The sequence below is a fragment of the Pygocentrus nattereri genome, chromosome 24 (genome assembly GCF_015220715.1).
Source record: "Pygocentrus nattereri isolate fPygNat1 chromosome 24, fPygNat1.pri, whole genome shotgun sequence".
NCBI lineage: Eukaryota > Metazoa > Chordata > Actinopteri > Characiformes > Serrasalmidae > Pygocentrus > Pygocentrus nattereri.
Genome location: NC_051234.1, coordinates 14,145,024 through 14,172,670, shown reverse-complemented (window position 1 = coordinate 14,172,670; position 27,647 = coordinate 14,145,024). Strand labels below are relative to the sequence as shown.

Here is a 27,647-nt window from a genome sequence, read left to right as displayed (position 1 = left end):
ACACACTCACACATGCACACGCGCACACAGGTACCTGGCTGTAGTCCAGTTCTCGGGGTATGGACTGGGAGTAGGCTCTGACCAGAGCGTTGAGTAGGCTGAGAGGGGGTGAGGGAGGGGATGGCTCAGGCTGGAGCGGACTCTTTGGCTTGGACGGCAGACGACCTCTCCTCCCCTTCAGGTTATCTGTGCGCACCACTGTATAAACACAAATACATACACACTTTACTCTCAGCACGGTACGTGCCTACATCAATAAAGTGATATGAAAATCTTTACCAAAAGAAAACAAAGTCATTGGTTTATAACAATAGGCTGCATCACAACACAGCAGCTGTTAACATTAACCCTTTCAGACCTACATTGGGCCTTTTTCTGATTTTGAATACTTGCACAACTATAACTGTAATTACAACTGTAACTCTGCACTAAATACTGTGCACTATGTACATAAAGAGACATTAGCAATTACAACCACAAAAACAGCCTGAATTGTTATGCAATTTATTAAAAAAAAAAAAACACTGACAACAAAATGTGACATCACCAGTACTAATAATGGGAGGGACTCAATCTACATAAAAAGGAATAAAGAAAGGACCATGCAGTGGGACAATCTACCCTATTTTGCTACAAATTTAAGTGACAGTTTGATGATGGAAGGAAATAGTACACATTGACAAATTTAGCATGTGTTTTACATAAGAGAACTGCACTGAAATTCTATGAAGCTATGAAAACAATGTTGAATCGGCATCATAATTCAGTCCTCAATGCACTGCTCTCAAAGATTACAATGACAGATTTTAATAAATCTGTTTCTCTTCTTGTCCCATTGTCCATCTAATAGTGACTCTCACTGACCAGTAGAGGGCACTTGAGAGTCGTGCCATTGTCCAAGCCTCACAGGCCATTCAGGAGGAAAACAGGACAGTGTGTGCTCAAGACAGTATCAATTATATCAGGACAGTGAAAAAACTAATGCAACAAATGTATTTTATCTAAATATATACATCATTCCCACAAGAAATGCTATCCATTGTGTCAACTGAAGTAAGTCAAATGAAAGACAAAATAGTATATTTCATTCATGTGGAAATGAATAAAAATTAAGTAAATTTGGCACATTACTTTTTTCTTTGTATCCCATTTACACCAATCACCGGCCATGCACATATCTGTGGCTTCTTCAAATTAATACCATGCCTTATGCTCAAACAACACAAGATGACATCAGATTTTCTCATAAGCATGATTATAAAAAAATATCCCTGCAACCTATACATGCTTGCACCCTATACTGTGTAATTACAGCAGCGGATCAGACCTGATTGTCGAGATGGAGTGCTTGGCGGTAATCCTGTAACCGATAAACATCCCCATTACCGCTTAATTCTTTCACACATTCAAACCAGGTGAGCGGACCAGCTGAGGGCTGAAGCTATATTAGCGCACATATCCTCCAGGCCTGCCTGTGTGTTTTAAGTGATTAAGGTGGCGGCCGTCCATCTCCTCCTCTGCTTTGTCCGTCTGTAACCGCAGGTCCAGGTGGGGTCATATGGCCCTGATAATTGCCATGATAAATAGTCAAACAAGGCAGGATCGTGCACGAGCGCTGGGGGGAAGGCAGTTTACTAGGAAGCCCTTATCAATGTCTGGCCATGGCTTGTGTGTGTGTGGACAGTGTTTGGCTCTCTGTGGGTCCCACTATGATGGAAAATGTGCAACACTGTGGGGACATTTGGCAGGTCTCCATCAGGAAGTGTACAAAATTAGTTTTTGTAGGTGAAGCTGTGTGTTTGTATTTAGCTTGTTGTGGGTACCATACCCAGGATGCTGACAGGAATACTCAGACACTCTGGCCTTATGGGGACATTTGACTGGTTCCTATGAGGAGAAATGTTTTTTTGTTTGCTTGTTTGTATATTTAACAAAAGTTCATGTGTGTGCAGATGTGTTCTTGTTTAACTCATTATGGGGAACTAGTATACCCAGGACGCTTACAGGAAAATACAGACATTCAGACTTTATATAGATATTTGGCTGGTCCCCATAGAGATTTTTTTATTTGTTCATTTATTTATTAATGTATTTATTTATTAAACAAAAATACATGTGTCTGTGCAGATGTGTTCTTGTTTAGTTCATTGTTGGGACTTGGTGTACAGAATGCTGACAGGAAAACAGGTATTCTGATGTTAGGGGACAATTAACAGGCCCCCATTAGGAAATATACTTGTTTTATTAAACAAAAATGCACTCGTATGCAGCTACGCATTCATGTTGATCTTATTGTGGGGACCTAGTGTACCTACAACACTGACAGGAAAAGACAGACATTCTTCACTGTGAGGACTTTTCCCCATGATGAAAAATGTTTGTTTATTTATGTATTTATTTCATAAAAATGCACTTGTGTGTGTGGCTATGCATTCATGTATTTTGTGGGAAATACAGTATTCTGGATACTGGCAAGAAAACAAACATTCTGACATTGTGGGGACATTTGACTATTCACCACAAAGAAAAGCTGCAGTTTTGCTGAAAACATAGTACAATCTAAAGATTTTCTTTTGGCTGTAGAGTTTAAGGGTAAGGTTTGCTTAGATGTAGCACATCAACATTTAAGTGTCAGCACACATTTAACTACAATAATAGTCAATGAAAATATCCTATATAGACAGGAATACAAACTTGTGTGTGGCCATGTGTACTTTGTGCGAACTCGGTGCACTCAGGATACTAACAGGAAAACACTGGACATTTGGCTAATCCTAATAAACATAACGAAAAAATATTTTTTTATTTGAAAAATGAAAAGAGCCAAATGTTTTCTGCAGGTTTTTGATCTTAAAGATAGGCCTACACACTTAAAACAATATTCTATACAGCACCAACAAAGGTTATCTGACCTTATGAATAGTGGAACCCTTTTTAGTGTTATAGAGCATTTAAAAAGGTTCTTGAAAGAACCATACACAACAGTTTCTCCATTGTAAAGAAGAACCATTTAACCATACAAAGAACCATTTAAACATTCACAAGGTTCTTTGAGTTCTCATTGTTCTCTACACACTTTAAAAGGGTGCCCCAAAAGGTTCTCTGAGTACTGCCATGGTTCCCTAAATAACCATGTTTGAAAAGAGATTTTTGAATAACCTTTTTCAAGGCTTAAAGAACTTTGACATAATTGTTCTTTACCAATTTAAGTTTTTTTTTCAAGAACTGTTTCAATTTCTTTCAGCTTTAAAATTGTTCTTCATACTCACATACCTCATTTACAACAATGGGTCTTCCAAGAACCACCTACTGAAAGACTCTCTAAGAAACCGTAACTGGTTACTATATATAGTATTGCACAAAAAACTCTTCATCTTTTAAGAGTGTGCCCTTTAAAATGTTTTTTTAGTAATGGTTATATAGAACCAAGACAACTTAAAGAATGTTTAAACAGTTATTTGCTAGGTTCTTTTCTATGATGGTGACTGAAACTGGTATATATGGCTTTTTAAAAAAACATTTTAAAACGCTTCTATATAGCACCAAAAAGGATCCATATAAGTGTTGCTTTTATAAAGAACCCTTGAAAAACCCAGATGCAGGGTTAAGTGTAGCTAGTACTTGTAGCATTTCGCTACAGTAGTACAGAAGTCAGTGTAAACACCTAACAAAGGCAGGGATACAAGCGTGTATGTGTCTGAGACGTCCTACCTTCCTTCACCATGCCCACACTCAGACACTTCTGGAAGCGGCAGTACTGACAGCGGTTCCGTCTCCTTTTGTCCACAGGGCAGTTTTTACTGGCCAGACACACGTACTTGGCGTTCTTCTGCACTGTCCTCTGCAGCCGCAAATGACAAGAGAGAAAAGAAAAAAAAACTAAGCAAATCAAATAGAAAACACCTTGTTTATTTTTTTATTTGTTTAACCCCCAAGTTTCTCTCTCTTCCCTTAAACATGAAAAGGAAGCTTCCGGGTCAGATTTTAATTACAATGTGAAAAATAAAACGCTCAGGCCCCATCAGTATAATTAGATAAAAATTAATTTCCCGCCACGCCTCGCCCGCAGCGCGAGCGCTTTATTAGCGCGGATGAGCGGCTCCCGCGGGACAGGGCGCGCGCCGCCTGATAAACACGAAGAGATAGCGAGAGAGAGACAGTGAGAGAGAGAGAGAGAGAGAGAGAGAGAGAGAGAGAGAGAGAGAGAGAAGCTCCGGGACCTGTTTTCTCCTCCGCTGCGCCCGAGTGCGATTATTACTGACCTTATTAAAGAGAAATCAAAACTGACCGCGCCATAAAAACACTGAGAGAGAGAGAGAGAGAGAGGCGCGGGTGGGGGGTGAGGAAGAGAGAAAAGAAAGCGGAAGCAAGATGGCAGAAAGAGACAAAAGGAGAGGAAAAGAGAAAAGGACGGGAGATAGTGGTAGAAGGGAAACACGTGAGAAAGACAGCAGACGGAGAGGTGAAAAGAAAGACAAGGAGGGAAAAAGAAGGTGGAACAGACAAGCACGACACGAGAGAAACGAGAGAGAGAGAGAGAGAGAGAGAGAGAGAGAGAGAAGATGGAAAAGAGAGTGAGAGAGAGAGACGAGAGAAACAAATGAGAGAGACAGATGAAGTCTGAAATGAGAAATGAAAAATGAGAGTGAAAGAGAGAGACGAGAGAAACAAATGAGAAAGAGATGAAGATTTGAGAGAGAGAGAGATGCAGACAGAGAGAGAGAGAGAGAGAGAGAGAGAGATGGATATGGCAAAGGCAGACATACGTAGTGTTCATTGGGGAAGCTCGTGGTTTAAACGGAGGCGCTGATTGTGCTGCGTGCGAGCGGTGAATTCTGGCCTAATTAGGATTAATTAATGTACAAAACACGAAAAGAAAATTTAACGAGCAACATCTGTGGCGTTTAAGCGCGGGGTAGCAACACGGATTTCATTACCGAGCGCCAGAGGTTAGCCTAGCACTGACACCGCCAGGCCTCAGCTCTGTTGTCTTGTTAGTTAGCAGCTTCATTATTTCACTTATTTAAATCATTCTTAACTTTTTAAAGCGCTTTTACAGACTGTCCATTCTATCAGACGCCTCCCGCTGCACTTCCTCCAGCAAAGATGTCAACACAAATGTCTTATGCTGTAGACATTGTGACTCCTGGTTTCTGTCATCACCACTTTCTCTACAATGAACTATTTCACATTCAACCAGTCTGAATGATTTTATTTACATCTTAATGGCTTAATTATGTAGAAATGCTAGTCAACCAATAGCATTCCCATTTAATCAACAGGTGAACATCACTCACAGGCCACAAGGCCTAGCATAGCATGCAGATACCCTCCGCTCCCGCGCCTCACACAGCAGGCAGTCACGTGACATCTCTCCTGTTACTTAAATTAATAGGACACAGCGCACAAGCTGGTTATGGACCAGTCTAATCTAATATGAAGGGCTGCCCCAAGCACGCACACACACACACACACACACACACACACACACACACTAGCATATACAAATAAGCACGTGGCGTTTGATGGAGATATCTCATGAGCGGCTACCAGTTAATCCAATTTACGGATTTTTGTTTTGCATACGTCCCTCAGTTCATTTCCAAATGATGTTAATTCGGTCTCTTTTAATTAAGAGGCAAATGAAGCCGAGTCTATTCAGAAACAAGCAAGCTGGAGCTCAAGTGAAAAAATCAACAGATTTAAAGTCTGCACAGACTTTTCATTAAAGCTTGTCCAGTAATTTATAACTGGATAAAACACCTGCATACCAGTACACATATACATTTAGGGTATAATAATTTAATAATGTATTAAAAATACAAAAGTGATCAAAACAATATTGAAATATAAAACTACATCAGTGATATGCCCTCAGACTAGGCCCAGAACCAAATCACTGAGGGTGCCTCACAAATGAATGGGATTACATTATAGGAAAGCACATGGTTATTCTATTTTTTCAATACTATAACAGTTAATTAAATATATGGCTGACATTTGCTCATAATTATATTATACATAAAAAGTAAATTAAATGGGAATTCCACTGAAATTCTGCATATTTAAATAGTTATAATTTCAGAGTTTTGATGTAAAATGCCTCATTCTAGAGAAATGTTTTGACTCACACTTCTTTACAGTGGTGATAGGAAACAGGGATCACAATGCCTACAGTGCAAATATAGCCATTTAATTAACAGTCCTAACTAGTGAACCTATACCTATTATCTGAGCATTTGTATGTAATGTTAGAATTGTTCACAGTGGTGGTGATAGGAACCAGACATCAGAAGTGTTTAGTGCCTCTAAGAGCTACCCCACAGAAAACTTTTACACAGAAAACTATTACAGATACGCTGCATGAAGCCTGATATTAGTTTGGCCTAAAACATATTTTTTAACATCTCTTCCTGGCAAAGAGGTGCATGCAGGGTGTGGTAAGGCAAAATAGAATCCCCAAAGAAAACATTTTTTAGACTTAACCACTACTATTAATTTTAAAAATAAAATTATAAAAGACACATTTAGTATCACTGGTCATTTTAATAGTAAATAAAATGGCTGTATTTGTGTTGACATCATGACCCCTGGTTCCTATCACCACCACTGTATAGAAAATCCTTCTCTACAATTAACCGTTTCACACCAGATAAACCATTTTAAATCTCGTTGACTAAATTATACAAACTTCCATTTGTCCCATGCTCTAATTGCTAATCTGTGGAAATGAACGTAAGTGAAACAAGCACCAGGTGTGTTATGGAAGAGTGGTGCTTCACATGAACAACACAACAACACAATATAATTGTGTAGAAATTGGTGTCCATGAATGTAGGCCTACTTGCTGTCTTGGTTTGATTAATTTCCTTAATATTAGCAAACATCCAGTATACTAATGGCAATGGAAGATAACTGCTGCACAATAGACTGTTTGCTGTGATCATGTTCAATACCTTGTTAACATGTAATTGTTATGTTGGGTTATTATGCTACAATACCAGAGCCATTCTACATATCTAAATAGTGATCTGCATGCTCTCATTGGTCTTAGGTAGCAAGGGGCAGTTGTCTTAATGCAGTTTCCCCAATACTGAACTGTGGGCGTGAAAATTCAAACTGCAGTGCATGCTTTTGCATCCCCCTATAGAGCCAGATTTATGTCAGTCAGGTTCTGAGATTAACCTTTCAAAACACTGAAGCAATATATAGTTATGTTAGTGTCAGACTCTAATATTTTAGTTGTGTTTTTGTAACATGATGTTCATTTTACAATTCTGGCATGTTGACAATGTTATGCCAGTTCAGGGTTTTGTTATTTATAGCTCATTTCCACTCTTAAAGGTCTATGTTTTACACAAGGACATGCATTCTTTTGTTTTTAAATGTGTATTTTTCTGAGCTAAACCAGTCTCGCGATGGTACAGTTTTTATTATATGCTGTCAGGATGTGAGCAGAAAATACAACTTCTAAGATTGAACTTTGCATAATCAAGACATTTTCAACATTATTTTAACAATATTAATGCCAGAATCGAAAATCGTATTGACCCTAAAATTGTGTATCATTACACCCCTAAGAGTGCAAACACAATACACAATATTCCCGCTCACATTCATGTGCAACACCAAGGAATGTACTTCATGGTTCTTCTAAGTAGGTTTTCTAATTTTTAAACAGTGATGCAGCTACACACATTTTCATATACAACAATCACCTGTAGATGCCTCTTTAAAAGCTAGGAAAATTGTATATGTTTTTAATGTACAATGTCAGGATATGGGCTCAAAAAAAGAAAACTTCTACCACTGAACTCTGTATAATTGAGACATATTTAGTATTATTTTAACAATAATGACATGAATAAAATTATGGAACCTAAAAATATGTGTATGGTTTAATCCCTAATGCATATACACCCACCAGTGCACACACAATATACACACATAATGTCGTATGCAAGAGTTTAAACACCCTCAAAGTTATTTGAGCATGGGTGCCAAATCCTTTGCATACACTGTAAAATGTTGCATTGAATTTACATATTTTAAAAGTGTACATCATGTCCAAGTGAATGAGATATATTTCAGAAACACAATTATTGAATCCAGTACACTCAATGCACCTTTTTTCAGTACACATACCACTTAAATAGATGTCAGAACACACAGTGATGCACACATGAACACACTGTCATTCCAGCAGTACTGTGCTCTTTTGCTCTGCATGGTGTATGTGTGTGTTTGTGTATGGGACAACTGTGAAAAATTCTGCCCCGGTGACTTGTAGCCATAAATAGATGTTTTATTTCTGTAGGACCCACAAGAGTCTGCAGGATTGAAGTCTCATGACATTTATGAAACTTGTATATTTCATCAAAACGTCTGTGCATAACACTGGTGGTGACTGATGATAACACATAGTTGCATAAACTGATTTTTTATGTATTGTACTGTACTCCAAATTTCTAAACTGCAGTACACCGAACACACACTATACTATACGATCTCCCATGAGTGGCTCTACAAAAGCTGGAGAAATTGTATACTGATTATTTGTTATTACATGATGTAAGGATGAAGGCAGAAAATGCAATCAAGTTCTAAGACTGTCCTGACACAGTTTTACATTCCATATGTCCTTCAATTCTACTGACTTTCCAAATTTTCTCAATAATGAAACTGTTGAGATATAAGCAAAGTCATTCAGTGCTTTGATGTGAAATGCTCTATTCTAGAGAAACTTACAGACTCTGATTTCTTTACAGTGGTGGTGATAGGAACCAGATGTCTGATGAGTTTAGTGTCTCTGAAATCTCATTCTCATAAGATTATTACAAGAAATGGTTATGAATATGCTGCCTGGTGCCTAAAATGTTGTTTTATGATAGTTTTGAGATAATGGTCTAAAACATTTCTTTTTAAATCCATTCATGGTGGAGGGGTACATGCAGGACAAAGAAAGCATCTATTTTTTCAGATTTACCAACATTTTACCATTATCAACATTACATATAAAAACTTACAATGCAAGTATATCCATTTTATTTTCTGTGTGTAATGTTAATTATGGTAAAATAGCATAGGCATTATTTTGCTTTACAATGCCCTTTCTCTAAGTGAGTTTCTCCAGAAAATTGCATTCCACTCTATACCACTCTGAATAATCTTGTTTACTTAACAGTTTAATCATTATTTAACATGAAGAATTAGTGGAATTATTTTTAGTTCCTCAATTACGTTTATGTGGTGCTATAACAATAATCAGTCACAGAAACGCTGGAAAAACTAGACTACAACCAGACTACAAATATGCAAATCTGCAATCGTTGTCTGGAATCATCTTCACACACACACACACACACACACACACACACACACACACACACACACACTGCTGCGGTCCAGTGCACAGCAGGGTCCGCAGGGCTGGTACAGACATGCAACTGTAGATTCATGACATGTAACATGTGCTAATGGGCCAGTCGCACATCCAAAGGCCTTCAGGGACCCTCCATCCGTCCTCTCGCCTAATCAGACACTATCAGACTCTCTCTCTTTCTCTCTTTCTCTCTCTCTCTCTCTTTCTCTCTATCTCTCTCTCTCTTCCTCTCTCTCTATCTTCTTCTCTCTCTATCTTTCCCCCTCTGGGTGTGTAATTAGAAGTGTGTGTTTGTTCAAGAGGAGAGGTGGAACTGGGTCATCATTAATTGGTTAAGTGTGTGTGTGTGTATATATATATGTGTGTGTGTGTGTGTGTGTGTGTTATCACTGATCCCTCTCATATACTAGCGCTGTAATATATGTTTCTTTTTCCGCTTGCTGTCTCTGTATATCTCTATTTGTTAACACATTGCAGCGCTGGAATGAAACCTCTACACGTGCATTTCATTAAAGCTTCCTATCACTACCCATCTTTAGCCCTATTGGAGCTGGGTTAGTTTTAACTAGGAAGGTAATGTCATTTAAAGGGCCCATGTCCTACATTTTATTTCTCTCTGAGGTAAGCTATATAACGTGTGTGGGCTTATGTGCTAAAACCAGACATAATTCATTGTTACAGGACCATCTTCCAGTCTCCTTTTATTCCTAAGAATTAAACAGGCTGTTTATGTAGCTTTCTAGGAAGGTGTTTTGTGACCACATCTATAAAAAGTGTTACAATGTTAGTGGTACATCAGTTGAAAGCACAAGTAAATTTGACTTCAAATTATTAATTTTATTGCTGTCATTTAAAATTGATTTAAATACTAGATTTAAGACTGTTTGAAGTACTGTGCACAAGTCAGACACCACCCTTCGGTGACTTGATCGTGTTCAGTTCCTTTAGTTATGGAATCAACTGTGCCATATTTCATTGTAACTGTATTTTTAAAGTTGCATTCACTCCCCATGCCCTGTCTGCACTCCAAGCATTTTAAGACATTTTTCAGTTTTAAAACATTATGAAAAGGTACAAATATGTACCTTTTCTTACTAGCTTAAGACAAATGGTTGGACATTAAGACTTGTCTTGTAGCTTTGGGGGTATATTTACATTGTTTGTACCTTGAAAAACAAGAATGTGCATGTAAAGTATCCTTTTCCTGGAAGTTTGAAAGAAATTATTTGATATAAACAAAATGGGGCTCCTAACAACCACCTGCAAGATGGTAGACGGTAGACCACCATAACTGCCAGTATCAAATGAACAGTGTTAAAGCATTCATCTTTGAAAAATAGAAACTCAAGTCTCACTTAAGGTTTGAAAAATCCACAGGTGTTTCTGACCATCTTCACTGAGAGAAGAACTTAATGCTATAGGTCTTAAAGGTTGTGTAGCTGTCAAGAAGCCTTTACTGAGATAAAACAGACAATAAAAAGAACATTTGAAACTATATATCTGAGATGCATAGTAAGGTTTTAGGGACTCATTAGCTGACTGAAGTCTAAACTTGAATATCATCCTTAAAAAATCAAAAGTAAGTCTCCTGAAATAAATTGAAGCTGTATTAGGCGAATGATGGACACATTAAATACTATTTAAATATTTCATTGTTGAGGTTCTGCGTACTTTTCTGATAAATTCCTGAAAAATCAAACTTGTACATAATGGCCATTTGGCCTTGAAATTTAATAAATAAAAAGTGATATGGTAATGCCTCTGCTCTGTTTAGCTGCCATGTATTGTGCCTCGTTCAAAAAGTGGTTCAGGCTGAAACATTCCTTATAATATGAGTTAACATGAGTGGCTAAACTGCTCAAAAGGTGTTTTAATGTATAAATAATATCAGAAATGAAAATGGGCTTCGGTAATCAAGCTACTAAGAGGGGAAAAACGCTAGAGTCTTGAGAAAGAAGTCTTCCAAAACTGCGGCTAATGGTGAGCTTGTGTGTGTGTGTGTGGGGGGGGGGGGGTTGTGAATGAGCCAGTGTCTCCTGCCTCTCCATTAGGTAAATATTCTGAATAAATATTCTCACACATGGCACACTATGACTCACCCAAGCAACTACAAAAACTCAAGAATAAAGAGTGAAAGAGTGGAGTGAGTGAAACAGAGAAAAGAAAAAAAAATAGATTCAGAAAGCACTGATATTTACTGCCATTACGCCGCTGAATGCAGCAGTAAAATGAACGAATATTTATCTGGAAAGCGGACCATTTAGTGCAAAAATTGCTGCTGGTGCATATTAATGGGCAAAAGACAAAAACCCCACAATGAATCAGCAATTAACAATGGAATAATTTGAGAGCCGGTATGTATGGCCAGTCCATTAAGCAGCATATTTTGTGGCTCTAATGTATTTAAAATAAGCAGGAATATTCAAAACTGTTGTATATATAAGCTTTCTTGGCTGAAAAGACGTTATTAGGTGCTTTAAGAGAATGTTAGTCATCTGTGAGAGGAAATGGGCAGCTGCATTAAAATTCACCCACTAATAATATTTGTATTATGTGTTACTGTGTGAGGGAATAATTAAATAGTTTGTCCATGTGTATGCTAATTGTCTGTGTGTGGGTGTTTGCGTATATTTAAGTCTTTGGACATGCCACTGTGTGTGCACATGTGCTTGTCATTTATTTATATATATATATATATGTGTGTGTGTGTGTGTGTGTGTGTGTGTGTGTGTGTGTGTGTGTGTGTGTGTGTGTGTGCGCGTGTGCGTGTTGCTGTGATGGCCACTAAGGCCTCAGGCCCACCAACCCTTGCTTTTATTAATTACTAAATAAAAATAAATTGTGAAACTAATTGAACAGGGATAAATTATTTCAGCGCCAGACCACAGGCCATATTCAATTATCTCTGGCCCACCACTCCTTCCCCCTCCCTTTCTCGTCCTCTGTTTGTCTCCTTCTTTCCATATCATCCTCCTCTTTTCTTTTCCCCTGCCCTCTTTGTGCCTCATTCTCTCTCACGCTCTCTGCATTAACTCTTAGCTTTTGGAAAGCAGGGGAAAAAATTGTGATGCGCCAGTATGGGAATTGTGGAACAGCCAAAATCTGATATTTTATGCTTACATTTATGTTGATGCTGACGCATAAACATTCATAAATTTTGGAAGTTGGGATGAAATGGGGACTACAGCATTATGAAGAAGTATAGCATTTACAGTCATCTGCAAATGTTATGCTAAGCTAAAACATCATCTAAAGAGAACATAGTTAAATATGACATTTTCTGCTAATTTCAGTGTAGTTTTTAATTTATTTGCTGAGTTATTAAAAAAAACATTAAATATAAATGTGGCATAAGTTTTGCACAGGCCTCACTTGTCACACAGTAATTGCACATCAAAATGTGCAGAAGTGTGTTCTCTTTAGAGACTGTGCTCATTTATTTTTGCTTACAAAATCAGAAAATCATGTCCTCTAACCAGTAGAGCCAAATCTCTTGGAGATGCCTCTATTTCTGTGAGGTTACAAATGCCATAATGTAGATTATAGAGCTGCCAAATATATTTTGCATCTCTGGAGTGCAATGCATCATCATATTATCATTGTCCTAAAAACTGTATGACTCCAAAACAGTAACTTTACAGGAATCTTCACTTTTAATAGAAGTTAATGTATTGAGATTTATTTTTTTAAAACTTTATTTCTATTGGTCCATTCATTATTAAATTCTTCATGCAATGTAAGGACAGCTGCTGTGTTTAAAAGGTCTATCAAATAGAAAAAATAGACGTTTTTTGTTTGACACATCGACAAATATGGGTTTGACATATTAATCAAATCTAAACAGCTCAAGCCAGGTGAACTAGAGTGACTAGGTAGAGAATGTTCTAGAGCAGGGTTGTCCAAAGTAGGCCCGCAGCCCATAAAGACGTTTAATTTGGCCCATCCGAACATTACCTTAACCTCACCTCCTCAACCAATAAGAGAACAAGCACATTATTATACTGGACAAAACTTAATTTCTTACTTTCCTTTTAAAATTACAATGTCATATTATTTTACTAACAGCATATAGTGTCATATTATAACATAGATTTTAAAATCAAATTTTTATTTGTGTTGTTTCATCATCTTGGCCCTTAGGCCATCACAACACTGCAGGAGACAAAAAAATTCTGGCACCCCATTCTAGTGATTTTCAGCAATCAACCCCACATAGGGCAGAACAACTAGACGTTTGAGCTTGTTTGTGGTTGTCTGTGTTTGTCCAGTCAGTGTAGCCTGGTCAAAAACAAAAAAACTAAATGAACACTGCATTTGTCATTATAATCTGTTCTATAATGTGAATGTCCTATACACTTTAAAAGTGGATTAACTTAATATTTATAAATTGAATAACAATTGCAGTTGAGTTTTTTTATGTTCAGTAAGTTATATATGTTAATATCAGCTGAATGTACTCTGACTGTATGACATAATTCAATTAGCAAATTTTCTTTTGAGTGCATGTGAAATGTAGCTTTCATTTTATTCATGATTGTTTTACATTAAAGCTCCTTAACATTTTGTGTGTGTGTGTGTGTGTGTGTGTGTACACTCCAGGCTGCTGTATTTTAAGTGTGCGCCTCTGTCACACCTCTCACTGGTCGCCAGGGGAGATGACCCTCACAGGCGCCGTGGCAACCGCCGGTCAGACGATTTGTGAGGGCACTCAAGCACACATACACACATGCACCCCAGACACACTCTTTTCAAACCACTACGTTCAAGAAAACGCTGAACAAACCTACAGGCCAGCACCATATCAGATACGACAGCATTGGCTACTATTACCACTTACATACTGTTTACATACTGTTACTATGTCATTGCTATTACTAATTACTACTGAAAGAATTTCAAAGGGAAGTTATTATATAACAAAATGAAATCCTCTTGCTTCTGAGCTAGCATATGAACTCCTGAAAAGGGCTGTACTTGAAAATCTGGAGAGATCATTTTGCATGTTATCTCGAGTATATGCACATGCACACCCCTCTAAACGACAAGTCTTTCTCTTAACATAGTAGGCTGCGACCTTGGTTAAAAAGCCTGAAGAGTGCGCCACAATAGAGGGTTCACCCTGAACCTCGTGCTCGGAGAGCACGCTGGAACAGCACACTGGAACAGCATGCTGCTCTTCAAGCCAAAAGCTCCATTCACACTAAGAACAACAGTAATGAGCACTAATGAATACACAATTAACAACACCCACCATGGTGGCCCGAACACAGCAAAAACAAATCACACTGCACTGCCCCAATCACACTATTCGACACCACAGCAAGCTCTTTCTCACACATATGCATTTTATACAGTGCAGGCACTACACATACAAAAACACAATGATAATTGATACGGGCACAATTTTGGTCAAATTAAGTTGATTAACGTAAATTAATGTTTTCTACAGGAAACATTTAAATATGGCATGTTTCTGCACAATTTCTATTTGTTTGCTGAATTTAACATATTGGAAAAATAAAGTATGACATATGAAACCTGCCATAACTTTTGCACAAGCTACATTTTGTGAATTTTTTCACAACTGCATTAAAATGTGTTCACTGTAGAGAATATAGAGCGGGGCCCAAACTTTTGCACACAAATGTAGATCATTTTCAAGTGCTCAAATTGTTAAATTGATCTGATGACAGTGTTACGGTTAGGGTCAGTTTTAGCATTAGGCTTAGATTTTGTGTTAAGGTGACCATTAGATTACAGTTTTTCTACTGAGTTTAAAGATTACTTGCATTTAAAAAGTCTATACCATAGAAAATGGAATGTAAACAATGTTAAAGTTTCGAAAAAAAAAAAAAAAACACATTTACTTCCATGCAGTCCATACATGGAAACAAAACTGAAAACAAACACAGCCCATATTGAATTTGTTGTTTTTGTGATATTTACAAATGTCCACTTGTTCAGGCTATAGCAGTTCAGCTGTGCCCATTCACCAAGAAGTTATAAAGAGCGTTTCAGGACTACTTTTTGAATGAAGCATAATACAGCGCAGCCAACCAGAAGAGAGATCATTTAATCATATTAGCTTTAAAAGCACATTAACAAAAACAGCCTGATGAATACTGATGAATAAAAAAAATGGAAATGGTCATGTAGAAATGCATGTTTTTGATATTTGTAGTATAAAAAAAAAAAATGTCAGAGGTAGACCTGAGGGGGAAAAAGTAAACAACAAGAAAAATGGTCCCATTGATGTATATTTAGTTAAATGTATGTTAGTGTGTTTTTTCTACACAATTCTGACGATTGAGTGACATTTGTGCTTTTTGTGCATTTTAATTGACACACAGCAGCAGTTCAGATTGACATATTGTATCTGTTGAAATCTGTTTGACATAATTGCTGGGTGACTAATGATACATAATAATGATTAATGCTACATAATAATGTTGACACAATGGCAAAACCCATTTGATCCTATAAAGGGAACAGTTTTTAAAATATTTTTGTTTCTTCCTGAGGTGTGCTTATTGTGTATTCATTTTTACATGACCATGTTCCAGTCTTACTTTATTCTATTCACTTAAGCTGTTTTTATTATTGGGTATATATATATATATATATATATATATAAATTTTAGACTGAATTTTTTTTATATTTTAGGAATGTTGACAGTCGTGAACAACACAATGTTTCCTCATTTTCCTCACATCCTCCACACCAACCAATCTGTTGCAAACTATCTGCTGTAACAGCACTCCCAAAGAGAATGGGTGGACTAAATTTGTCTAAGCTGAACGGACAGTCAAATGTAAATACATTCATGGTTGAGATGTCACAACCACATATTTACTTTGTTTAATTCCAAACTGTTTTTGTACAGAGTTTAGGGACTGGAGAAGAAATGGTATGTTTTGAAAGTGTAAACAATATTTACTTACAATACATTTACATTTAATTTGTATTTGATCTGATCTATCATACATACATCTGGCATTCAAAATGCATTCTCATTAAAGTTGCATGTACATATTTTACTTTATTTGCATATGCCGTTGCATACGTATTTGGGCACCCCAGGAAAAATGACATGTTTTGCTGGTGATTTAAATGCTCAATTACTTGTTTGCTTACTGAATTTGGCACATTGGAAAAAATTTAATATAAATGGCAATAAATCTGCAAATCGATTGATAAATGTGTGTATTTATTTATAAAAGTAGAACAAAAAATGCAGAAAGATGGCTTATTTAAATCAGCAGAATATTTCATTTAGCCAGGGTGTTCAAACATTTTGAGACTGCATATGTATGTATATAATAATATCAATGACACCTCATTATTTAATCATACTAATTCTAACTATAATGTTTTAGCATAATGCAAAGTTTTTAACAGTGCCTAAAGTGAAGTCAAATGTGTTGCTGGAAGATCAGAAGAATCATCCAGCTGCATGTGAAGATTGGTTTCTTACCTTAAAGAAGCCCTTGCAGCCCTCACATGTCCGGACCCCATAGTGCTGGCAGGCAGCATTGTCTCCACACACGGCACATGTGCCCTCCCCAGAGCTGGCCCGGCTGGGCGGCGATGGGAGGCTCTCGCCCAGCAGCGAGGGTGGGCACGGGCCCATGCCCAGCGAGCGGAAGGCCAGGCTGCTGGGTTTGCCTATGTTCAGTGGGTACATGTGCGGATGCGTGTGACTGTGTGCATGAGTGTCCAGGCTAGGTGGTGGGTGTGAAGAAGAGGAGGACGATGAAGGAGAGCGCTCAGGACGGAGCGGCAGGCCCATTGGTCCTTCATAGCCACTGGAGGAGGGGGCTGGGGGCTCATAGAAGTGTGGAAAACGCGGGCCCTTTAGAGCGCCCTCCATGATGCAGGGCTGGGGAACAGGGGGCAGGGCATGGGGCTCGTCCCAAAGAAAGGAGGATGCCCCTGGTGGTCCAGGGTGCAGCGGAGTTGGGGGTGTGGAGGGTGGAGACTGCTTAAAGTACATGGAGCCGCTCATAGCTTCGTCCGAAACAGCCATTGGAGGGTAGCTCTCCTCCTCCTTCTTGATGGTGGGCCGCTGAGGGGGCAGCTGATACAGGCAGGAAGGCTTGGGCTCAAAACCACCCTCCACGAACACGTTGAAGCTGGGCAACGATGTAGTGGCGGCAGCTGCCGAAATCTCACCCCCGCCCAGCTCGCACTTGGCGTAGTCCGTCGCCATGAGGTCAGCGCTGTAGTCGCTGTGGTAACCGAACGACTGGGCAGAGTAGCTGGACCCAGGGGGCGCAGGGCCGTACTGGGCCTGGACGCAGGGCATGTCTGTGAAGAATGAGAAAGAGAGGGAGAGAAAGATGGAGAGAGGCATGATGAAGAGACTCACTGTTTTCTCAGTGTTTTATAGCAGCAGAGTGGTTAAATCGTGAACCCCTTAAACTGCAAAAGCCAGTATGTGGACAGAGTACATATGCTGATCTTATCTATTTGTTTTAATGCAGGTACAATACACTGAATATATATAAAGAATAATATTAATTTTAATATAACTTTAGTTTCTAAAACTGTAGCAGGTACAATCTAAAAATAAAGGTGCCATAAAAGGTTCATGGAGTGATGCGACTTTTAGTTCCTCAAATAACCTTTCCATGGAAACCTATGGAAATTTAGATTTTTGCATAATTCCGTTTCTGAAATGCTTTAATATGAAATTATTTATCTTTTTTTTTGTTTCTTAACAGAGGTGCTTATAGGAACCAGATGTTGCAATGGCTACAAATAAATATTTTACTTTCCAAAACAACCTGAATATTATATGTTATTTTGATAAATAGTGGAAAATGGAAGTAAATGAGAAAAAATGGGTACTACTTTGCCTTTTAAAATCTTCATTCCACCACTCAGTGGACTTAATAAATGCATTTAAGGCGAAAATCTTACTCAAAACTATTGTCTCAGGTGTCAAGCTGTGTATTAATAAGCATTAAATGCAATAGCTGCCTGTGATGTAGCTTTTACAAGCATTCAACTCTTTGGATGTCTGGTTCCTATCACCACCACTGTGACTGATTCCAAATTAGTAAGTTGCTCTAGAATGATGCATTTCACATCAAACCAGTCTAAATTACTTTTACTGTTTTTAAAAGAATCATTAGTGTAGATTTGATGTATGAGACTAAAGGGTATTTTTTAAAGTTTAAAGACCCTGTTTAGGAGTGTAACTCAATAATATACCTTAACATTAATGACTCAATAATAATGACAGTTTAAGGGGTTAAATTAGTGAGCAGAAAATGAGACTCATTTATAAAATCATACCTTATGATTCATTCTGTTAGTGCAGAGTTAGTATAGAAATACATTCCTTTGGAAAAGTAAGTCAGCGTGACAAGATACGGTGTAAGACATAAATAAATGGACTGTGAAAAGGAACTGTGCTGGCACAGGACTTGATGTGAAACAATGAGTTTAAAGTGCAGAACATCAGACATAAGAATTACATAAACATAAGAATTACAGAATTTACTATAATCTACTTTTTTCATAAATAATAAGTAGTTGGACAAATGAACATAGACATAATTTAAATGATAATGTCATGGAAACTATACAGCCCATTATACATTTCAAGAAAGAAACAATGAGTATATCTGATCAAGCACCATCTCCAGGGCAGGCGTGTCAAAGACATGAATCCACCAGCATGACCTTAGAAGGTTTACCACAAGATAGAGGCCGCTGGTAAGCCTCAAGAACAGAAAGGGCAGTTTTGGGGTTGTCAAAAAGGGCATAAAAACAGTCTTCAGGATAGATGAGATTAAAAATGACCTGTACCAGGTTAAAGAAAGAAAGAACTGCTCTTGATTCAAAGCATGCGCCCATATCTGTGAAACATGACGGTGTATGTTGCTCCAGGGGAACTGGCTGATTTGTCTTGCTGAAGTGTGCAGAAGCATCTTAATTGCTCAGATCAAAATGCCTTGAAATTCAGAATACAGTGGATGGTGCTTCACCTTGCAGCAGAACAGTGAACACAAATGCACTGCCTAAAAGTGGAATGTGACTGAGTCAGTCACCCAACACGAATGCATAAATGAAGACAAGACTGAAGGAAAAACATTCTATGACAAGCAAGAACTGAAAAAAGAAGGCTGGTAGAGCATGGTCAGCAACGGTACTCAGTGTGTGGCAGTGTCATGGTTGACAAATGCAAAGGGTTTGTAACCAAGTAGTAAACATGACAATTTTATTTATGATTATATTCATTTGTCTTCTTCTCTTGAAAACACGGGAAGGGTAGAGGGCTGTGATCCTATTATGGCTCACCCGAGAAGTAAATAGCTACCCTCAAATTAAATATGACATTCTGCACTTTAACCTCATAGTTCAAATCCAGTGACTCATAGTGCTGGGCCGAAATGGCAGAAACCGTGTCACTGTCCAGTTACTTATGCACCATATCCCTGTGTGAAAGCACCATGCACACACACAGACCCATCCACACACTTAGACCCTCACCCACACAAGTACACATACACACCACCTCTGGCCCACATCCCTATTCTGACAGCGAAGTCATGTAGTTTTTTGTTTCATTTGAAGGATTTGTGGTTTTATTGTGAATATGAATCGCTGTATTCATGCCCAAAGACGCTGCTCACGTCTCAAGTGCTGCACTTAAAGTTGTTCGCTTCTTATTCTCAAGCTTATGTTTAGAATTTTTCCATTCCACCTTAAATGGTGCAGCAGTTCCATTCTATTTAAGGTGGAACGGAAAATTAGACAAAAAAATCTATCGAAAAAAAACCTTTCAGCTCCGTTTCCAGTGACATCCTTTCACTTTATCTTCACGCGCGCGCGCACACGCACGCACACACACACCGCGCACAGCTTTCATTTTACATGTGCAAACGTGCGTATTACACGTTGTGACTGCAATATGAAACTGTTCACTATTTACTATCACAGCTTTATTAAACGCCTACCGCTGCACGTGCAGGTGCGTGAGCGTGGGCTCCAGCGTTTGTGTATGACAGTGAGTGCTTAATTAAATGAGTGTGTGTGCTGTCTCTCTTTAATGTAGTTATGTCCAATTGTATTGAAATATAAGCCATGTATGTTCTTACTCGTGTTAGTCGAGTGTCTAAATAATAATAACAATAATAACAATAATAATAATAATAACAATAATAACAATAATAATAGTAGTAGTAGCAGTAGTAGTCTGCAACTCGTGCAGGGCACAGTGGGTGAGCGCGCGCGCACCCCTGACCAGAGAGGTAACGTAGTGACGTCAAAGTCTCCCGCTTTATGTGGAGCTTTTGGAGAATGACTCAAAGTTTCTGACTGCATCCCCCCCACCCCCACCCCCCGCCTTTAGTCTCCCACCCACATCACACGCACCTCCCTCTGAGCGTATACTCGTCGTTTTACCGCTTCAGCCGCGTCAAATCCATTCATCCTCCTCCTCATTCATGCACACAGACATATTTAACCGCACACGAGTATGTGAAGAGCGGGTGGGATTTCAGTCATAAAAAGCCAAACATTTAAATAAAGCGTGTGCAGAAGACTTCAATTATATTGCTTGTCATGTTCATTTGCTGCTTTCTGCATAACTAGGTTTTATACAGGCTAATAAACACATTAAATGAAGTGGACATTTATGTATTATTGTTTCTAAATGACTATTATTTATGGAATAAAAACACAACATGATTTGACTTGATATGTAATGTGTTTGAATAGGTTGCTGGATGTTGTTCAGAATAGCTGATGCATTACAGCGGAGAGCGTTTATACCCGATTTAATACTGTAAACTAACTGAGCTGGAGCCTCTTAGAAGAGTGGGGCTAGTATGGCTAACATACAAGGGAAAATGGTTGGTTTGTTGTTTAATTCAATAAATGTTGCTTTTTGAAATCTAACATGCACTATAAAAATGATGGATTTGTTCTCTTATGGTTTTTTTAAGATTTGAGGGGCTAACCTTGAAAAAAAGCGACGTTTTTCTTTTATCTTAAGTCAGTAAAGTTTTTGAGATCTGATTGGCTAACAAGACAGTAAACAAGTTGAATAGTTTATTATTATTATTGTTTTTTTGAAAGTTCATTAACATTATTCTTTTAAAATGTACGATTGTATTAGCTTAAACAAAATGTCTAAAGAACCCAAAAAAGTGAAATAAGTGCTGGGGACTTACTGGCTAACATGGCTGTGAACATAAAAAAGTAAAAAAGAATGTTGCTGTTGTAAGATGTTAAATCTACAATAGTGAGTTAGCAACATTATTATTGTATTATCGCTTTTTTAAAAAGCCTTAAATATTAAAAATAAAAGAGGGGAAAAGGTCAGTAAAGTTTATTTCATCACTGTTGTTCTTCACTGTGACTGAATTGATTTGGCTTAAAAGGTCAGTAACGTTGTAGTTTTAAAATGCTAGGTTAATTCTCCATTATTGTATTAGCTTAAAAACGCTATAAAAGCTAAAAATGGACAGAAGGCAGTAAAGTTGTTGTTTTGTTGGGGGTTTCTTGGCTAATATCACTGCAAACAAGACAGAGTTGTTGTGTAAATATTTTGCTTTATGAGATTTGAGTGTTTAACATGTACTCTAAAAATGACTGATTTGTTATTTGTTGTAACTTAAAGAGAACAATGAAGTGTTTTATTTTAGATCTGATTGCACTACATAATGGTTTAATTTGGGCTCAAATGTCAGTAACACTGTTGTTTTGAAATGCTGAGGTTGTAAGTTATCCACATTACTGTTAATGCTTAATGTATGTGGTTACAGCATCACTGAAGTAGAAAGCTTATGAGGGCATAAGCTGAGCTTTTACAACATACCTGCTGGGCTTTTAAAAAGGGGCACTCTCTCTATCTCGATCTATCTCTTTCTCTCTCACACACATACAGAAACCCACACGCGGATGCAAACGCCACTGCATGAACCCATTCACCTAAAACAGCTCACACTCAAGAAATCACAATCACTCCACATTCAGCTCCACACCAGCACTGAGTCAAACCGGGAGCGCGCACCCAAACAGGCCAGTGTATGAGTATGTGTGTGAGTGTGTGAGAGCGTGTATGCAGCAGAAAAGCCCCCCATACAGGGACACACACAAGCTGATTTAGAGGAACTTTAGAAGGCAGAAGAGGGTCTGACCTCGAGGAGTGCATTTTAGATGAACAAAACGCAGCTGCTCCAATAACTGTGCTCGCCTGCTCATTGTCACAATGCCATAGATCTAACAGACAAGAGATCAGCCAGTACACACACACACACACACACACACACACACACACACACACACACACACATACACACACACACACACAGCACAACACACACATAGGAGAACTTAAGATCAGATGTTCGTAAAAAAGGTCTTCCACGAACGGCACATGACACAAACCGGCAACCCTTTCCTACCAGCAGACAGCACAAGACAGCACATGTTGTAGATTATGTAAATAACTATAAATGACACTGTGCATTTTAACGCAGTGCAGGGAATCAGTTTGGCACAACATTAGAAATAAAAGGCTGTCACTGCAGCGCTGCATTGCTGACCACACAAATCTACCTGCTTTCTATCTCCGCTTTCCAAGAAGCAAAGGATTTTGATCCTTTGTAGAGCAAGAAATAAGACAGAAAAAGGAGATTGGAAATCTATCAGAAGGAAATTAATCGTGAAGACAGCGGGCGCGTTTCGTGCGTAATTACGCGCAACAGCCAAACATTTCCAGCAGCTGCAAACCCATAAAGCAAACTTTTATTCATGGACTTCTGGTGCCACAGAGACAAAGGAAACGTGTCTGCACCTTGTCTTTTATACGTGGATTTTACACAGTAAAACAGTAATACAGACATTTTTATTTCTAAGCCAATAATGCACAACCAGAAAATATGACATTTTCCAAGCACGAATGATCACTTGTTCAAGACAGAAAGTATTCAGTGCTGTTGTGTGAATCTATAAAACGCAGCTGAAAGTAATCAAATTGTATTTTCCAAGCACGAGCGACCGTTTAAAGGCACTTTGTAGTGAAAGGAGAGCGAGTCTCTTTAGAACAAAACTAAAGATAGTTTATGGACAGAGAGAGAAAGAGAGAAAGAGAGAGAGAGAGAGAGAGAGAGAGAGAGAGAGAGAGAGAGAGAGAGAGAGAGAGAGAGAGAGAGAGAGAGGTGTCACACGGCGGTACCTGGCGGACCCTTTGCTCGCTGAATCGTGCTCGGTGTGGCGCGCGGGACGGGCACGCGACGGGGCTCTAATGCTGATACTCTCTGAGGTCGCGCGGCGCTGCAAGTGTCCTGGGACTCACAGCTCGGCTGCACGCGCTCTTCCGAACCGGGGGCTAGAGAGAGGGAGAGAGAGAGGGAGAGAGAGAGAGAGAGAGAGAGAGAGAGAGAGACAGAGGGAGAGGGAGAGACAGAGAGAGAGAGACAGAGAGAGAGAGAGAGAGAGAGAGAGAGAGAGAGAGAGACAGAGAGAGAGAGAGATGAGTATATCATATCATCATAAACAACACATTACAAAGAAAAAGCTTTAGAACACCGTTTTGCTCCAAAGGCTGTGCGTAAAATGCCTAAAATACAAACGGACAAAGCTGAAATATCTTATCAAATTATGCAACTGGAGAAGATTATGGAGTTGAGAATTTAAGAATAAGATTAAAATAATGCAGCCACAGGCAGTTTACATTTACACATAACTGCACACACTAAGCCATTTTTAAAATCAGATTATAGGCTACAGACATTACAGCCATTTCAATTACTGAGCAATAAGAAAGAAAACCAAAGCAATGAGATCAGAACAAATATTTGGTATATACCTTCTGGAGATTCTGAAACGGACGCAAATAGTGCTGAAATTTAGCCCCTTAATGTAGATTTAAATGTACGCTTAAATAAAACGGCCTGCTCTGAAACAAACGCAAGAAATAAAGAAATAAAATGTTTAAAAGGGAGACGTTGCAAAATGTAAACAAAAAAGCCCGACTGCACTCACGACTACGATAGGAAACCAAAGCAGAGGAAAAGAAAAAAGTGCACCAAAGTTCTGCACGAGCTTTATAAAAGAAAATGCTCATAGGTCAGAAAAAAAGAACTATTAATAGGTAACAAATGACAGCAGGACGGACCGGCACGGGCTGGAAGATGAGAGCTGGGTATGTTTCTCGGTCTTAACGGAGCGCAGCTCCACTCAGGACTCTGTGTTTGGTTGGAACCTAGAGCGGTTTTGTTGTTTCGGTGCCGTGTTCCCTACTTAACGTGTGAATGTGGTGTTGAGCTGAGCCGTTATGCACCTGAGGGCTGCTGAGACTCCACTGTAGAGCCGAGCGGAGAAAAGCAAGGAGCGCCCTCTTGCGGACGATGAAATAAACGATGAGCTCGGCGTTTGGATTTAAATCTTTTTTTGGGGGGGGGGGCTCTTCTCTAACTTTTCAGAAAGTCTTCTGTGACGTGTGTTTATTAACTAGTATTGAACTGACAACGTTAATCCTGAGGTTTTATGTAGTTTGTGGTGTGCATTAGGCTTAGTAGGAGTAGGCCTGGTTTATGGGCCAGTGTGTAATGTGTGTAGAGCAGTTTTGGGAGCATCTACTCTTGAAGAAATAAATCCAAATTGAATTGAGGTTAGAATAGAGAAGAGAAGTCATAAGAGCTAGAGGTTCACACAGACACAAACACACACACACACAGACACACACACAAACACACACACACACACACGCGCGCGCGCGCGCGCACACACACACACAGACACACACACACACACACACACCACATACACATGTAAGGACGTCTGTGTTGAAGTTATACGTTTCGGTGCTGTGTGTGTGTGTGTGTGTGTGTGTGTGTGTGTGTATGTGTGGAGCCCCCGTAACCTAGAGAACCGCGACAGTGCCCGTAAGCACGCGCTCGTCTCCTCGTTCAATAAGGCAAGAGAGGCTTCCCAGCAAACAAAGCGCTGAGAAAGGAATGAACACACACACACAAAATAACACAAGTACAGTAAATTAACTGAGTCTGGACAGCTAAAGGGGGAAAAGAGAGAAACGTTTTTTTCTAATTCTGTTTGGCCTCCACAGCCAGCAACTCCTGACCTGACCCCAACTGTTATATTCCAACCCTGCTGTAAAAAAAAAAAAACATCGTGCATCTTTATAGAGTGACATACACTCTGTCAGCAGACGCTAGTCATCCCATCTCGGCCTGCTGAGCGTGTGAATGTATGTCAGTGCATGCAGTAATCACTTCATGTAGCAGCGCCTGTCAATCGCAAATGGCCCAAGTTTTATATGACTGCTTATCACCGATTACAGTCACTGATAAAGCAACACGCTGGAGAAGTAGCTACAGCACTATCAGCCTGGCACTGCCTATACCGTGAGGACGGACAGTGTAGTCAAAAAGAGGACAAAGTGAGGTGGCGCGGGGGGACACAGCTCAGGAAAGGCCAGAGAAAGAGGTGGAGTGAACTAGATACTTCCTCTGATGAAGAGGGTGAAAATGTGGAAATCCACTTTTAAGATGAAACGTGGCTACATAAAAGAGGAAAACAATAATAAAGAAAGAAAAGGAAAGAAAAGAAAAAAGATAAAACGCAAAGATACGGATAAAAAGGTGAAGGACAAGGAAAAAAGAAAAAGCAAATAAAAGAAGAGAAAAGAAAAGGCGAGTTACGTCACGTGAATAAAACAAACAAGCAAAAGACGCGGCGCGCACGCGGACAGCATTAGAGAATAATAAGAATGGAAATGACACAAAATAACAACGAGAGAGAGAGGCGCGTGCGTCCCTTTCCCCTGCTGCCTTCAACAGAGCGCCGTCTATTTCCATGACAACCAGAAGGAGCCGGAGAGCCGCGCTCGGGTTCGATCAAGAGCCGCCCGCGTGGCGGACCGCTACGACACACACACACACACAGACACATATATACACACGCAGTGCCGGTGAGGCTCGAGCGCTCAACAGGTCTCCGGTAAGAACACGCGGGCAGAAGTTGGTGACAGCGCTACGGCAAAGCGAAATAACGGGCAGGAAAAGCGGCACATCAGCGCGTACATGAAGCAGACATTGAGTTAACACTGAGCGCAGTGTCTGTGTACGAAATGAAAAATGAATAAAACAAAAATTAAAAATTAAGAAAAACACAAGATAGTAAAAATTGTATACTTACTTGTTTGCTGTAGCGGTTCCGTCTTTACATATGTTGTTAGAGCCCTAATAATTCCCTGTGCATATCCAGCAGAAGTTTGCAAAGAGAGGATAAAACAGGCAAACGGCAAGTTGAATGGAACTTGGTCTTAAAGACGCCGAAGTTGATGAGTTTTCATCAGAAATGTAATTCTCTCTCTCTCTGTTCTCCTTCTCTTTTCTTTTCTTTTTGCTCTCAGTAAGAGTGAAGTAAGTCCGTGTGGGAGCGGAGAGGAGCTGTGCCGCGCTCAGCTCGCACTCTGCGCCCGGGCTGTGTGTGTTTATGTGCCGCGCTGAGAGCCGCTCCAAGTCTAATAGCACATTTATGCGCCGCCTGCCTTCTAACATAGCGAGCCTGGTATGCGCTACGTCAATGTGACGCCATGGGAGAGGTGACGTAGAGCGCGCGCGCGCGCCGCAGCGCACCCCCGGTCAGCTCGCCGGTACAGTATACACACACACACACACACACACACACACACACTGCCAGAGAAAGAGAGAGAACGAGTGCGTGTTGATCTTCTGACTCCACTACTGTTGTTTTGCGAAATCGGCGCGGTAGAGCACGTGATTGTAATCATGAGGTACCTGCGCTGCTAGCTAACACACTGTTTGCTAACTGTACCTCACACCATCATCCTAGCATAGTTCCATAGCTTAATATTGGCAGCTCGGTGGGGGCTAGTTTCATTTACACACTCACATGTATTTAAGGCAACTGTTCAACTTTTCAAGCTTACCTCAAATGTAATCAAACAGACAAGACATCTAAAGTTTAATTCTTTATTAGCTTTATTAGCTAGGAGGCTAATGTAATAAAAGTTTGTCAGCGCTCCCCTCAAAAGAAAAAAAAAGATAACTTAAGCATTCATTGCTTTTTAACTAAATAGCAGCATGTTTTATACATAAATGGAATCCTCTGTGTTTATGTGATTTTAATTCTTATATCTGAAACTTTGATGAGTTTTCCAAATGACCAAATGATAACAGTTTGCTTATTCTCAAGGGCTGGTCTATTGGCCAAGAACTCCCCCCAAAACACACACACACACACACACACACACACACA

The 27,647-nt window shown here is 39.3% G+C and overlaps 1 protein-coding gene across 5 annotated transcripts in view; it reads right to left on the bottom strand.

Moving 5' to 3' along the window:
* nr4a3 (nuclear receptor subfamily 4, group A, member 3) overlaps positions 1–26,893 on the bottom strand; it is a 41,789-nt gene extending 14,896 nt beyond the window's left edge. Inside the window, exons 1-6 of one of the 5 annotated variants that reach the window (XM_017704015.2) lie at positions 26,562–26,893; positions 23,578–23,730; positions 22,538–22,619; positions 16,858–17,690; positions 3,712–3,841; positions 35–198 (exon numbers count right to left, since the gene is read on the bottom strand). In XM_017704015.2, coding sequence (XP_017559504.1) covers positions 35–198; positions 3,712–3,841; positions 16,858–17,690; positions 22,538–22,601 — 1,191 coding nt within the window. In that variant the 5' untranslated portion in view covers positions 22,602–22,619; positions 23,578–23,730; positions 26,562–26,893. Of the gene's footprint in view, positions 1–34; positions 199–3,711; positions 3,842–16,857; positions 17,691–22,537; positions 22,620–23,577; positions 23,731–24,519; positions 24,567–26,561 lie in introns of those variants that run through there. The other 4 variants (XM_037534202.1, XM_017704016.2, XM_017704017.2 and 1 more) reach the window with 4 other exon arrangements.
* Positions 26,894–27,647: the final 754 nt, after the last annotated feature.